We start from the raw sequence: 14,827 nt of genomic DNA, 5'->3' as shown, positions 1-14,827 counted from the left end.
TCTGTAGAGGACCGTGACTTGTTTGTTAAGTAATAAGCATATACCCGGGTTTAGGAAATATATTACTTTTCAAATTAACCCTAACCACAACCAAGCAAAATCAAAGACCCAAAAAAAAATCCGCAAACATAACACAAACGCAAACAGAAATAGAAAACAAACGCAAACACAAACACAAACGCAACGCGAATACAAACACAAAAAAAAAACAAAAAACACAAACGCAAACAAAAAGCAAACGAAAAAAAAACACAAACCCAACCACAAAAGCAAACACAAACACAAAACAAACACAAAGAAAACACAAACAGAAACAAAAAAGCAAACACAAATATATTACAAATAGAAACACAAACGCAAACCTAAACGCAAACAATAACTCAAAATAATGCAAATTATAAGCAAATATAACCCAAACATAAATGCAAACATAAACGCAAAGTGCTCTCAGTCTAGCCCGTGGCGCCTAATCGCAACATGCTGCGGCGCCGGCGGAACCGTCCGATTCACCTTAGTAAACGACTATAGTACCCAAACGTAGTCATAGTCTTTTGCACTCACTTGAACGAACGTAAGCGCCAAAGCGAACACAGAAGGCCCGGAGCGCCAAATAGCACGCCGTCGGGGCGCCGGAAATCGCCCAGAATCAATTCAGTTAAAGACTATAATAACCTGTCTTATTTAAAGTCTATCGTACAACTAAACATGTCGTCAATTAACACTATAAGTTTGGAAAATGAAATTAGTTTTGTAACACCTTCAATATTAATTTTATATTTATTAACTATTAATTAATACGATGAGCACTTTAGAATTATAGCACTATGGCGCAGAGGCGTAGCGACCCTTCCCGGCCCCCGGGGACAAACTTTTCGATTTGCCCCCCCCCTTCAAACTTTCGATTAGCACCCCCCTAAACCTTTCAATTTATTTTTCCAACCCATTTTGGCGCCCCTAAGGTCGGCGCCCGGGGACATATGTCCCCCCCCCCCCCCGCCCCCCCCCCTCGCTACGCTACTGCTATGGCGATCATGTATTTTATTTTTATTTATTTCTTTGTAATCACTGGTCTGTCCGCTATTCGCCCGCCACATACAGAATTGAACTTTATAAATTAGACTAGCCTTCCCAGCCAGGCACTGCACTGGCTTCTGTGAAAATTGTTTCTGTAAAGGGCTGAATTTTGGGGAATTTTCGGGTCTTTAAATCTAGCGTTTTTATGGACCCAGAATCTGATAATTCATAAGAAATTAGTTAGAATATCTGCCTACCCCTTTAAATAAGTTTAAAAAAACAAGGTCATACGACTAAGAATATAGGTTTGGTATCGAATTGATGAAACTCTCCTAATATATTTCAGGCTTTCTTCGGGCTTTCTTCTAACCACGCAGCAACGTGCGGGGACGGACACGCTAGTCTCTCTATATAAAAAGCAATGTATGTGTGTGTGTCCTTTATGCATTACTACACCTCTCATCACATCGCCGTGAAACTTTGGGAAGTTGTTGAGAATATTCCTGGGGAGGTTTCTGCGTAAAAAAAATATTTCAAATTCGCAGGGGTGGCGCCCCTACAGGGCGCGATTTGTTTTTTTCTATATACGGTATATATCGTTTATCCGATAGCCATGAGACTTTCGGGAGTTCATTATACCATTCTAGGGAAGGGTTCTGTAAAAAAAAATAATTAATTTCGCAAGGGCGGCGCCACGGGAGGGTGCGATTTTTCTCTATATACGGTATATAAAAATAAAAGTCGATTTTGGTTTGACACCATTTATCTGATCGCCATCAAACTTTGGGGAGTTGATTAGAACAATTCAGGGAAGGGTTCTGTTAAAAAAAAATCCTTTTTTAATTTCTCAAGGGCGGCGCCACGGGAGGATGCGATTTTTCTCTATATACTGTTTATAAAAATAAATGTCTATTTCGGTTTCACACCGTTCATCCGTGTACCATGGAATTTTGGGGAGATGATTAGATCACTCAATGGTAGGGTTCTGCAAAAAAAAATATTTTTTAATATTGCAAGGGCGGCGCCCCCCGGTGGGGGGGGGGGGGATCGATTTTTTTTCTCTATACACGGTATATAAAAAATAAAACTCGGATGGGGTTCATCCGAGTGCCATGAAACTTTAGGGAGTAGATGAGAATACTCCCGAGAATATTTCTGCGATAAAGAAAAGTAAAGTTTCTTATGGGCGGCGCCATATAGGGTACAACTTTCGTCAATACACGGTTTGGCGCCCAGAGTTTTAGAGCGACTATGTTGGCACTTGGCATCCGTTAATCGAACGTCCTGCATAGCGAGTAAGGAGTACTACTATATTCAGCGGTAAAACTACAACAGGCTTCTAAAAATAACTTAGTAACGCGAGGAAATCCTTCTGTACAGTTTCGTCACCTTGCGAAAGATGAAAAAATAACTTTTTGAATATAAGGAGCCTACTGTAGCGTTTCGTCACTTTGCGAATGATGCAATAATCATCTATTATTAGATAATCCAGTCAGAAATTGAGATCGAGCATCTAATAATAGACCATTAGTAACGCTAGCATATTGCATCAGTCACACTGATGTTTAAAACACGTCAAATAATTTTTTTACGTGTTAAAGAAAAAAATCCTGTTCATTTGTAACACTTAAGGGAATGACGAAATCTGCATCGTTATTAACAGGATACTATTTGGCACGATGGCGCCTGTTAGTTTTAAGGGGCCAGGGGTCGTACGCCGCGCCTTTGCGGTAGTGTAATCGGGGGGTGGGGGGCCTTAGATCGCCCCTCTACGTCTCTGACACTGATGCGGTCACAGAAGTGTGTTCTACCATATTATTTCGGCGAGTGATTAATGTACACTCAATGTTTTCATGCGGTAGTGTAGGTAAACCCGTGTCCCGATATTTATGATCCAAGCGCAGGCATTGTTTACATTTAAATAACTCACTTTTAGAAAAGACGGTCACGCGTCTAAGAACATATGATTGGTAATGCATTGGTGATATCCTTCTAATATATTTCGTCTAACTTTTTTCTATCCCCGCGGCAACGCGCGGGGACGGGTACGCTAGTATCTAATAAAAACGTTAAAAAAATTCCTTGGAAAAAATACAATGTTCCGATCAACTAAAATCATCCAATACACTATTAAAATTTTGCTGAGAGATATTTTGTCTGAGATATTTTGTCTGATATCATTTGTCCATGGTATCATTTGTCCTGCTATATTTTGTCCTGGTATCTTTTGTCCGTGAGATCATTTGTCCTTGAGATCATTTGTCCTAAGATCATTTGTCCGTGAGATATTTTGTCTGAGATCATTTTTCATGGAACCATATATATATATATATATATATATATATATATATATATATATATATATATATATATATATATATATATATATATATGCATATATATATATATATATATATATATATATATATATATATATATATATATATATATATATATATACATATATATATATATTGTATATGTGTGTATGGTATATACTATTATGCTGTGTTTGTTATATGCAGAGATCGAATTAGAGAATTCAGTAGAGAGGGTGGGAGAGGGGTTTCAGCACCACGACACCAAAAGCAGAAAGGCCCTACACTGAATCTACCAAGCTATGCGTCCTAAATGGTCCCTTTCAAAATGCAATACACAACTTAATTTTCAAAGAAAACCTTTCTATTGATTTTCTTCAGAAATGCTTAGTCGCCTAGCCCCCAGCAGTCGCTTGATTGATTCTTTGTTGAATGGAATCGATTTTATTGAAATTCGCCTTTTCAAGCACTTGGACTATAGTAAAAATGTAGGGCTAGGAAAATGGGTTTGCTTCAGTCCAAGACGGCTATAGCGGTGCTTATTTAATTAATGCCGGAACCTCAACCATAAAATAGTTAAGAGGATATGCTCAGTTTAATTTTTTTTTTAACAATTTAAGATCTAAACAGTTTTGAATACTTTTACTATGTTTGGCACACGAAAGTAAGTATTAAATAGCAACAAAAGTGTTGAAACAATTTCGGTTATCATGGAAACCCGAAAAACCTCCTTAATTTTGAATTGTTGGTACTTTTAAAAACGCTGAGGCTACTGGTCAGAATTTTACAAAGTCTGAAAATCGCACCCTTTTTCATATTGCACTAAACATTTTAAATTAGGATTACTAATTTAGTATGGGAAGATTAAATATATTCTTTCGATAGACAGCGTAGGTGAGACAGGGGCAGAACTACAGTGCCGCCAGACCCCGCAATGCGGGGGGGGGGGGGGGGGGCCCACAACGTTTAGGGGCCCAATTCCGACCAAAATATCAATGAATTTTCTTTTCATAAATAATGCTTTTCGTGCACCTTGATAGTGGTTTTGTAAAAAAAAAAAACAGGTCTACTATAGCAATGATTGTTCTACAGTAACTAACACACACTGTTGCGTAGAAAAATATAAAATCCACAAGAGCTCTACTTTGAAAGATAGGCAAACGTTCACACTACTTCCATGACTTACTGCCCTCTATTATAACACGGGTGCCCATAAAGCTCATTTAAATAGTTTTGTACTATGTAAATCAAAGAGATATTTATTCTCTTAATTATTATTTAAATAAAGCATACTAAAGAATCCTAAAGCTATAAAAATTAATGTATTCACAACTAATAATATAAATACAAAAAATCATAAATATAAACATAACGCGAAAAACCATTGCAAAATCAAGCTTACGTGTTTATATACTTTTGACCAGCCAGCCGCTCTTATGTGAGTTTTCGGTAAACAAAAAAACTTAATGCAAACATTTGTAAAACACAAAAAAAAAAAACAACATCTGTAAAACACGATTATTGCGGGCCCGCAATCAGTTCGGACTTATTGTTGTCTGGTTGTTATCTCAGAGTGGTTATACATTGCAATAAAGTAGATTAAAATACTCAGGTAATAGACTATTTAAAATTTAGAGAAGCGGGCTACTTATATATATATATATATATATATATATATATATATATATATATATATATATATATATATATATATATATTTTTTTTTTTTTTTTTTTTTTTTTTTTTTTGCGGGGGAGCCTTTTTTTGTAGTTCCGCCACTGAGGTGAGACAATCCTAACACGTCAGGTGGACGAAACTAGATGAAAAGAAATGAAATAACAATACAGACACGCCTTCGTATCAAGGTGGTCACCAGCTTTGATGGCAGACACATGGCTTAAGGGAAAGACATCCGCCCTCCATGGACAATACAAATAGCATCTGAAGCCCATAGTTATACTACGGTCACACCTTAGTGATCAGGTAACAAATTCATATTTAAGACAAACAGCGGTCATCGCGGAGCTAAGTTTGTCTTAGTGTGCATGCAAACAAAGCAGCATTAGTGGTGATTACGCAGCTATACCTCTTTCATTACCTCGCAGAATGGGTATAGGACATTAGTTTCTGGTGAATCCTAATATATAAAAGCCCAAGTGCGCACTTCTCTCTCTCTCTCTCTCTCTCTCTCTCTCTCTCTCTCTCTCTCTCTCTCTCTCTCTCTCTCTCTCTGTCCGCAAAATATTTTCGCCGGATATCACATCAGAATCTTCAGCGATATATGGAGAACTTGTTACGGACTTTTGTTGAAAATAGTATGTTCGATGTTTTATATGTATAACCACGATTTTATTTAAAGAAGAAAAATAAAAAATAAAGGCGTATTCGAATGTAGAGAAACAGTTTTAATTATGCAACAGGAAAGCGTTTATAGTTGTGAAAAAGAATGCATAAAACAGTGACGTCACTAATGTTTATACATTAACTAATGACGTCATCTGCCGTGTTTAGAATAAAAAGAAATGAACTATTTGATTCAAATATTATTTAGATCTACGTACGCTATAAAATTTATACAATACAATTTGCTCGGGCTAAACTTAAAAAAAACATTTCTATTAGGATTCTAAATCTAGATATTCTAGATCTAGATATTCTAGATCTAGATCTAGATGATCTAGATCTACGGAAAAACTAGACTTACACAGATGTAGACCCTACCTAAATCTAGAATCTATTCAAATAATACATTTCCATACTAAAGTATTTCAGGCCTTAAATTACTTTATTGAAATCTTTGTTTATCTATGCAATTTGCTAATCTCTATAATATATAAAGCAAAGTTGTCGGGTGCCCAATAGGGCACTTCCCGGCGCCGCATGCGCTTCAAATTTGGCAGGATCTTGCCTTGGGGCGACAGAACACGGGGGCCGGTTGGCCGAAAAGTCTACGATGAGGTGGTCAAAACTGACCTCGACTGACCGGCGCCTTATATGAGCTATAAATCGAAAAAAAAATTCCACGTAGGAACCTCTTCATAACTCTTGAGGTCGTAGACCGACCTTCGGGCGAATTAATTAAGCATTCAAATTCTCAATGTTTTCGAAAGCCTAAGCGAAGCTGGGCAGCATGCCTAGTTTAAGTTTATAAAAGCCATAAGTGGAGCAACAGGCAAAGAGATTTGGAAAAGTGACGTTACAAAATGTTGAGCAAGAGTTCACTCAATACATGATCACATAGTATTGAAGAGGAGTGATCATAACGATGTACTTTCAGCAATGAAACGTAAACGTTGTGTTTATGTTGATGATGCAATAAAAACAATAGTTTTACGTTACGGACCTGGAGACCCATTCACATTTTTGAAAGATATTTCGGGAGTTTCGAACATTAATTTTGTATAGCTACCGTTACTTTGTTTTATACATTATCATTTATCATACCCTTTAGGCTAGAGGAGTAAGTTTGTTTTAATTTTTACGTTTTCAAATCAAATGCTATTACAAAGATTACGTTTAATAAATCCTTTGATGGTTTGTTAAGTATAACATTCATTTTTTTCACAATTATTTTGTGTAAAAAAGTAAACAAAACCATATTGACAGTCAATTAAAAAAAGTTCAAATCAACTAAAATCATTGTACGTACTATCAAAATTTCTGTATGAGATATTTTATATGAGATCATTTGTCCATGATATCATTTGTCCTGATATATTTTGTCCTGGTATCTTTTGTCCGTGAGATAATTTGTCCTTGAGATCATTTGTCCTGAGATCATTTGTCATAGAAACATATAAATATGTATTTATGTATGTATGTATGTATGTATATATATATATATATATATATATATATATATATGCCCTATAAGTATAGAAATTTACATTACCGCTATATTTGCTGTATGTCAGTTTCCACAAATGTCAAACTTTGACTTTGTTTACTGCTATTAATACATTAAATTAAGTCATGTTCTAGGAAAAACCTAGGTTATTTCCCTTGTAAAGCTGTTTATAGGAATAGGGTGTCGGTTCAGCAGCTTGGCAATGGTCCCATAGTATATTAATGAATCATATTTACCACGCCTAAACGTCCACCGTTTAAACTACCTACCCAGACGTCATAAAACAACCCACATTATAATGTCATGCGCTACACACATTTTTCGAAGAAAATATTTCTATGCAAGTTTGCCCGATACATATCTCACCGCCATTCAAACACTAGGCCTCGGCTATTCCTTGGGTGTGTCATATAACGTGATTCGTGTAGGTGGAAATTACATATATACATTTTCCGAAAAAATTAAAATGTACTTTATTTGAATTGAATATTCAATTGATCTACGTGTGATCGATTTTAATGAAATGAGCCTGTGCAAGCAAAACTAGAACTAAGAAACACCTTTTGAGCTAAGGTCAGGGATTTGTTTCTCATTCAGGGCTTCCAAGTTTGACAGTTTAAAGAAGGCCCATCTTGATGGGTGGCGATATGACAAATTCATCTGTGGGAGGTTATTGGCCTTGTTGTAATGAATGGATGCAGTAACTCTGGTGCCTCATAGAACACACCATTTTCATCTAGTAGTCTAGTGTTTAAGGTAGAAAAAATTGCTGCAAATGCTTCTAGTGTTTAAGATAGATAAAAATGCTGCAACAGCTACTAATGTTTAAGGTAGAAAGAAAAATGCTGGAATTACTACTAGTGTTAAAGGTAGAAAAAGTGCTGGAACCGCTTTAAATCTTAAACATGAACATAAAATAGCTACGTATTCAGGGAGAGGTAATTTATCAAAGTGTCGTCACACTAACATACCTATTCTATAAAAACACTTTACCTTATGGTGTATTTCAGAAGTGTCAGTAAAGTAACAGACGTATTTATATAACTTAGCAGAATGTTATGCAAAGAAGATTAATAGAACACGCCGGTGTTTAGGCTAGGTAAATAAAATACGAGTGATTTTATTCCATCTGTGTGTAGCATAGATCTTATTAATATTCGGGATAAAAGATGTATGCTAATTAATTATACATATCAACCTAGAGTTGTCATTTCACAAAATAAATATGGCTAGAGATTTATTCTTAACGCCTCAAAGCACGGACTAAGCTGATGTACGATGAAAGCCGACGAAGTCAGACAATTCCATGACACACACCACACACACCTGCTCTCTAGCATTGTAGGTTACGTTCCGTTTTCGAACCTAATAGTCCGTGGATCAGGTGAAGTAGAGTTTACCTGTTCTATTACCTCGGCATAAGAAGGTCTAGTGTTTTTACCACAATACCCTCTCGAGCATAGTGTCCACATCGAAATTCAACACACCCAAGTGACGAAACATTATTCTAACGATGAACAATAACGTTACTTCTAAAACAGTTTTCTTTCATAACATGTAATACAGAAAATGGGTGTGTATGGAGGACTAATGCGGAGGATGGTTATACACATGTTGATGGTATGTGCTTTAAATAAGTTTAAAAGAAAGTCAAATATAAACCGCTTCTTCATTTTTCATTTTATTATTTCAGCTTGAAACATGCAGAAGAATGATAAGTTTACCATTTAATTTAGAATAATGCGTTTAACATATACTTTAGAATAATACGTTTCCCACATACTTTCATATTGAACATACATTTTTATGTCTGAATCGACATCAGGACATTTATATTAAAAAAAACAAAGCTTCTGTAATGTTTAAAAACAAGTATCATCGAAATTTAACCAGAATCCACAAATTCGAGTTATTAATAACAATCTGTATTGTAGTGTAGTAATCAATAAAACATGTAGAATAGAAAAGATGAAACGCAAAATCTAGAAATAAACCATGAAAAGCACAATCCCTAATATCAAGAAAACAATTATTATTTTAGTGTCACTGGCCTCGAAGGCATGCCCATAACCAGTAAAATTGGAATGTCATGTATCAAAATAATATAAAAAAAACTTTGAACATAATAACATGTATTACACATTAAAATAAGATAATAATGCATTAATGTTTAAAACTTTAAAATCTTGTTAGAGAAAAAAAATATTTTTATAGCATTGCTTGTTACATGTAGATTAACATAAAAGAATCACCACAAACACAAGACATAAAAAAATAATGTATCCGTAATGAAAGAAGCAGTGAATTGTTTATCAAACATTGGTAATAAGGTTACAAAAAGTCTCACGTAATTTAGAAATTCGGATCATTAATGAATATCAATCCAACACAAAAATCTAAATTAAATTACTATTGACTCAATTACAGTTATGTAATTAATAATCATTATAGTGATAATTCATACTACAGATAGTATCAATACTTATTCATAAACAATTCATAGCTTAATTTTGAGCAGTATGCTGAGTAATAAAATAAAAAAAATATATAAAAAGCTAACTCCGCATGGTAGGATACTTGTAGTCCAACTAGTGCGTTATTTCTACCATAAGTTCCATATATATTTCCATATGCATTCTAATATCTCAATCTCCGTAAAAAACAGTCGTGTTTTTCATGTTTTATGGAATAATTTAAAACTGGGTTAAAGAGTTCACGTAGGAGTTTAAACTCAACCTACTGAACAACAAGTTTTTCTTTTATTGCAGTGATAATCATTCCTTTACTTAAGTACAGTTTCATTCTAAGACTAAAATAATTAATTCGCGCAATACTTTAGTTGCATAATGTTTAGTTTAAAATAATGATTAAAAATCAATTTCTGATATATCGTTTGCATCAATGCAGTTGTAGAAAAGTAATGTGGTCATAGCAGATGGACATTATATATATATATATATATATATATATATATATATATATATATATATATATATATATATATATATATATATATAATATAAGCGGGCTGTGTCTGTCCTTCCTTCCTTCCGTCCGTCCGTCCGTCCGTCATCGCTATAGATTTTGGGACTATAAAAGTAAACTACGCACCATGCTGTGCTTTTCAGTGCACCGCAGTGTCTTATTATAAGTATTAGAGTAGGGTTTGTTTATATAGCGGCATAGAGCTATTTTATAATTTCCACTGTTTGTACAATTTTGCATAACGTAAAGAGAATATTAAATACACGCACATTGCTAAAACATATTAAAAGGATCAATGTCAAATATAGTTTTCGTTAATATTCCTAGAAAAAGTGGATACATTTTAATAACATAATAACTGTAGGTTAGAAAAATCAAATGAATTTAACTCTTTTCTAATTTTGACAAAGGAGGTAATTTAAAAATACATTAAACTCACGCTAATAAAAAATGTGAAAGCAAATATACGTTCGTCATAGAAGGAAATAGTGTTGCAATAATATAATTAGCAAAATGTGAATGCAAATTATGTGGATGTGTAAGAGGAAATTATTGTTAGAAAATTATAATTAGCATGGATTGATAAAAGGCAATCTTTTATTTATTTTATTCACTGAATGTATAGGCCCTTCTGTTTATTACTTATAATTTTTAATCAACTATTCAGCACTATTATAGACGCGTCATCACGTTCATTAGGTGCGCAATGGTTTTAGTTATGAAACTTTATTGTAAATTTTTAAAATTTAAAGTACTGGAAAAAAAATGCGTGAATGGATAAAGTGAAATATTGTAGGTAAAACACGGATATTTTAAATACTGCCTATTATTTATACTGTTTACTAATTATTATTCTATCTTTCGGTTTGAGGACAAGCTAGGGGTTTTATAGGAGAGGCGTAGCGAGGGGAGGGCATATGTCCCCGGGTGCCGACCTTAGGGGGCGCCAAATTGGGTTTGAAAAAATTTGCGAGGGGGGGGGGGGGGTGGAAATCGAAAGTTTTAGGGCGGGGGGGGGGGGGGCAGGGGTGCAAATCGAAAGTTTGAGGGGGGTGCAAATCACCGGAAAGGGCGCGATTTGGCGCTACGGGCTAGACTGTGAGCAATATGCCTTTATGATTGCATTTAAATTGTGTTTATGTTATGAGTGTTGTGTTTGTTTTTTCGTTTTTTTTTTTTGTTTTTTTTTTTTGCGTTCGTTTGTGTTGTGTTTAGTTTTGTTCTGTTCCCAAGTTGGTACATTTAAAAAAGATTTACCGTGGCGGAGCACGGGATGCAGCTAGTATAATATAAGCGGGCTGTGTCTGTCCGTCATCGCTATAGATTTTGGGACTATAAAAGTAAACAACGCACCATGCTGTGCTTTCAGTGCACCGCAGTGTCTTATTATAAGTGACAGAGTACGGTTTGTTTATATAACGGCATAGAGCTGATTTATAATTGCCACCGTTTTTATTTATTTGCATAACGTCAAGAAAATATTAAATACCCGCACATTGCTAAAACGTATTAAAATGATCAATGTCAAATATCATTTTCTTTTTTATGTCTTGAAAAAGTGGAAGCATTTTAATAAGGTAATAACAGTACGGTAGAAAAATCTAATTAAACGGTTTAGTAATTTTGCCAAGGGAGGTAATTTAAAAATAAATTGAACTCACGCTAAAAATGTGAATGCAAAATCTGCAAGACGGCATAATTGTTGGAATAATATAATTAGCAAAATGTGAATGCAAATTGTGCAAACGTGTAAGAGTACATTATTGTTGGAATATTATAATTAGCATGGATTGATAAAAGGCTATCTTTTATTTATTTTATTCACTGAATGTACTGTTTACTAATTATAATTTTTAATAAACTATTCTCCATTATTATATTAATTATTACGTTCATTAGGTGCGCAATGGTTTTAGTCATGAAACTTTATTGTAAATTTTTAAAAGTACTGAAAAAAATGCATGAATTTATAAAGTGCAATATGGTCGGTAAAACACGGATATTCTAAATACTGCCTTTAATTTATTTGCGGAAAAGCTAGGGGTTTTATAACAGAGGCGTAGCAAGAGGGGGGGGGGGAGAGGGTGGAAATCGAAAGTTTGAGGGAGGTGGGAGGGTGTAAACCGAAATTTTTCGCCGGCGCTCGGAAAGGGCGCGATTTGGCGCTACGGGATAGACCAGGGGTCTCCAAACTTTTCAGTCCGAGGGCCGCATTAACTATCAAATTTCAGTTCGGGGGCCGGTTAATTCTAAACATGTCTTTGATTTTTCTGGGCAAAGTTCCTCAGCCATCACCAACAAACGTTTTTTCCGTGGACAAAAAGATCGCCGCGGGCCGGATGAGAGGACCTCGAGGGCCGGATCCGGCCCGGGGGCCGTAGTTTGGAGACACCTGGGATAGACTGTGAGCAATATGCCTTTATGATTACATTTAAAATGAGTTTATGTTGAGTGTTGTGTTTGTTTTTTCGTTTTTGTTTTTTCTTTGCGTTCGTTTGTGTTGTATTTAGTTTTGTTCTGTTCCCAACTTGGTATATTTAAAAAAGATTTACCGTGTGTTGTGGTTGTGGTTGTGTTGTGGTTGTGGTTGTGTTGTGGTTGTTTTGTGGTTGTGTTGTGGTTGTGGTTGTGTTGTGGTTGTGTTGTGATTGTGTTGTGGTTGTAATGTGGTTGTGTTGTGGTTGTGTTTTGTTTGTGTTTGTGTTTTTGTTTGTTTTGTTCTGTTCCAAAGTTGGTATATTTTAAAAAGATTTACCGTGGCGGAGCACGGGATGCAGCTAGTATATATATATATATATATATATATATATATATATATATATATATATATATATATATATATATATATATATATATATATATATATATATATATATATATACATGGGTAATATTCGTGTTTCAGGAAAAGTTTACTCGTGTTATATTTGTAGGGTCCGCTTGTAGTATATTTGTAGGGACCGCCTATGGAATATTTGTAGGGGTCGCCTCAAGAGACGAAAGTTCTGATTCGCCTCTCGATAGGACTGCGACAGATGGGGCAGTTATCGATGACAGCAGCGCACGTGCCGCAGCAGGTCAGGTGACCACACGGCACGAACGTGATGACCGCCTCACTGTCCATGCAGATCTTACACTGACGCTGCTGTCGCGTGAACTGGTTCTCCTGGTCCAGGTTCGAATCCGCCTGAGCTCCGGGTTTTGAATCAGTCTGGATTTCAGAGGCGACGGCACCCCCGCAGTGGTCCTGTAATATGGCCTGGGTCAGAGCTTCAGAGCTCTCAAACTGCATCCCTGTCTCGGCCAGTCTTTTGGTCAGAGTTTTCTTGACCAGGTCTTCTGGGATGTCGAGGTCAAGGACGTGCTTGACAATGTCGTCCTTCATCATTTCTGCTAAAGTTAGGCGCTTTGGCTCGATCTGGTGAAAAATTATTTTTTTAGACTAGACATAGATAAACACAGTGGCGTCACAAGGTGGTGGAGGGGGGTGGTCCGCACCAGGTGACCATCAATTTTAGGGGGGACACAATTTTTTTTTTCAAATTTGCAAAATGATGTACCGTCTAAATAATGTTCTATTCAGTACGAGAAAGAAAGTTGTAAGACGTAGGGGTGAGATGAAACCGAAAATGCAAAATTTTTGGACGAAGTGTGGTGTCACCCGCAGTCACCGCGCCCGATGACACCAGATCTAGTTACGTCGCTGCACACATACACACGTACCCACTAACATACACATGCCCAAAGAAACACGCTCCCAAGCTCATACAATACTCAGGTGTTTTAGCATTTGATTAGCACAATCCCTCGATACACCTTCGCACACAAACTATAACAAGATTATTTAAAACATACAAAACAAAAGAAAATAAAAATGCCATTCCTACCTTGACTAAAGCCTCAGGATTATACCACCATTTGTTTCTGTCTTCATAGACAACATGGACGTCTCCATCCTTATCCACATCACACACCGTCCCTTGCTTGTTGATGTACTGAAGACACAACACACATGTATCAAACAATGATGTGTTATTGTATGTAGGGACGTTCATATATATACATTTACGATCCGTGATAATATTTATAATATTTTAAGGAAGAAAAATTTAAAAACTTAACGAAATATCAGCTTTTGGTTAACTGTAGTGCTTTTAACTCTAAAATTGCCTAAAGCGATTTGGTCAATTCACACGATTGACTTGATTCGATTTTAAGTTGTTTGTACGGAAGGAAACTGTTTCTTTGTGGAGAGGGTACATACTAATTAAGGTTAAGTGAGGTTTATAGACTGTCTTTGAGGAAGCTGAAGCAGAGTTCAGCTATTACGGTTCCAGAATTTTTTTTAGGTCTTTCGTACATGATAATAAACCTAACCCACCCAAATAGGGAGCACTGGATCAACCTTAATCTCTTAACAGGGTTGCCAGGGTTAATCTAACCCATCTAATGGGGATTAAAGGATTAACCTAACTGTTAATCTTACTGTGTTATTTCAAGTTATTAATTAATTAATCTCCAAATTAAAATTATTTTGTATTTTAGACTGTGATATTGAACATCTCTTCGTGAGGACAGATTTGAGAAAGAATGATCTTGTTTAAAACAGATTAAGCTCCATGCCTAAGCAGTCTTAAGCTCATTACCTTGGCCATTTCTTGGCT

General features: G+C 35.7%; 1 protein-coding gene across 1 annotated transcript; it reads right to left on the bottom strand.

Moving 5' to 3' along the window:
- Window positions 1-13,152: 13,152 nt before the first annotated feature.
- On the bottom strand, window positions 13,153-13,551 carry LOC131953790 (E3 ubiquitin-protein ligase XIAP-like). Its single transcript, XM_059317160.1, has one exon. It carries the CDS (start codon window positions 13,549-13,551, stop codon window positions 13,153-13,155), a length of 399 nt encoding a protein of 132 aa, XP_059173143.1.
- Window positions 13,552-14,827: the final 1,276 nt, after the last annotated feature.

The sequence above is a fragment of the Physella acuta genome, unplaced genomic scaffold (genome assembly GCF_028476545.2).
Source record: "Physella acuta isolate Inbredline_101_S28 unplaced genomic scaffold, ASM2847654v3 ptg000952l, whole genome shotgun sequence".
Taxonomy (NCBI): Eukaryota; Metazoa; Mollusca; class Gastropoda; family Physidae; genus Physella; species Physella acuta.
The sequence above is the reverse complement of the archived record's forward strand: the minus strand, read 5'-3'. Positions and strand labels throughout refer to the sequence as shown.

Bases quoted from the DNA above. Each gene is read 5' to 3' on its own strand.
- LOC131953790 (XM_059317160.1), bottom strand. From the start codon at position 13,551: ATGATGAAGGACGACATTGTCAAGCACGTCCTTGACCTCGACATCCCA.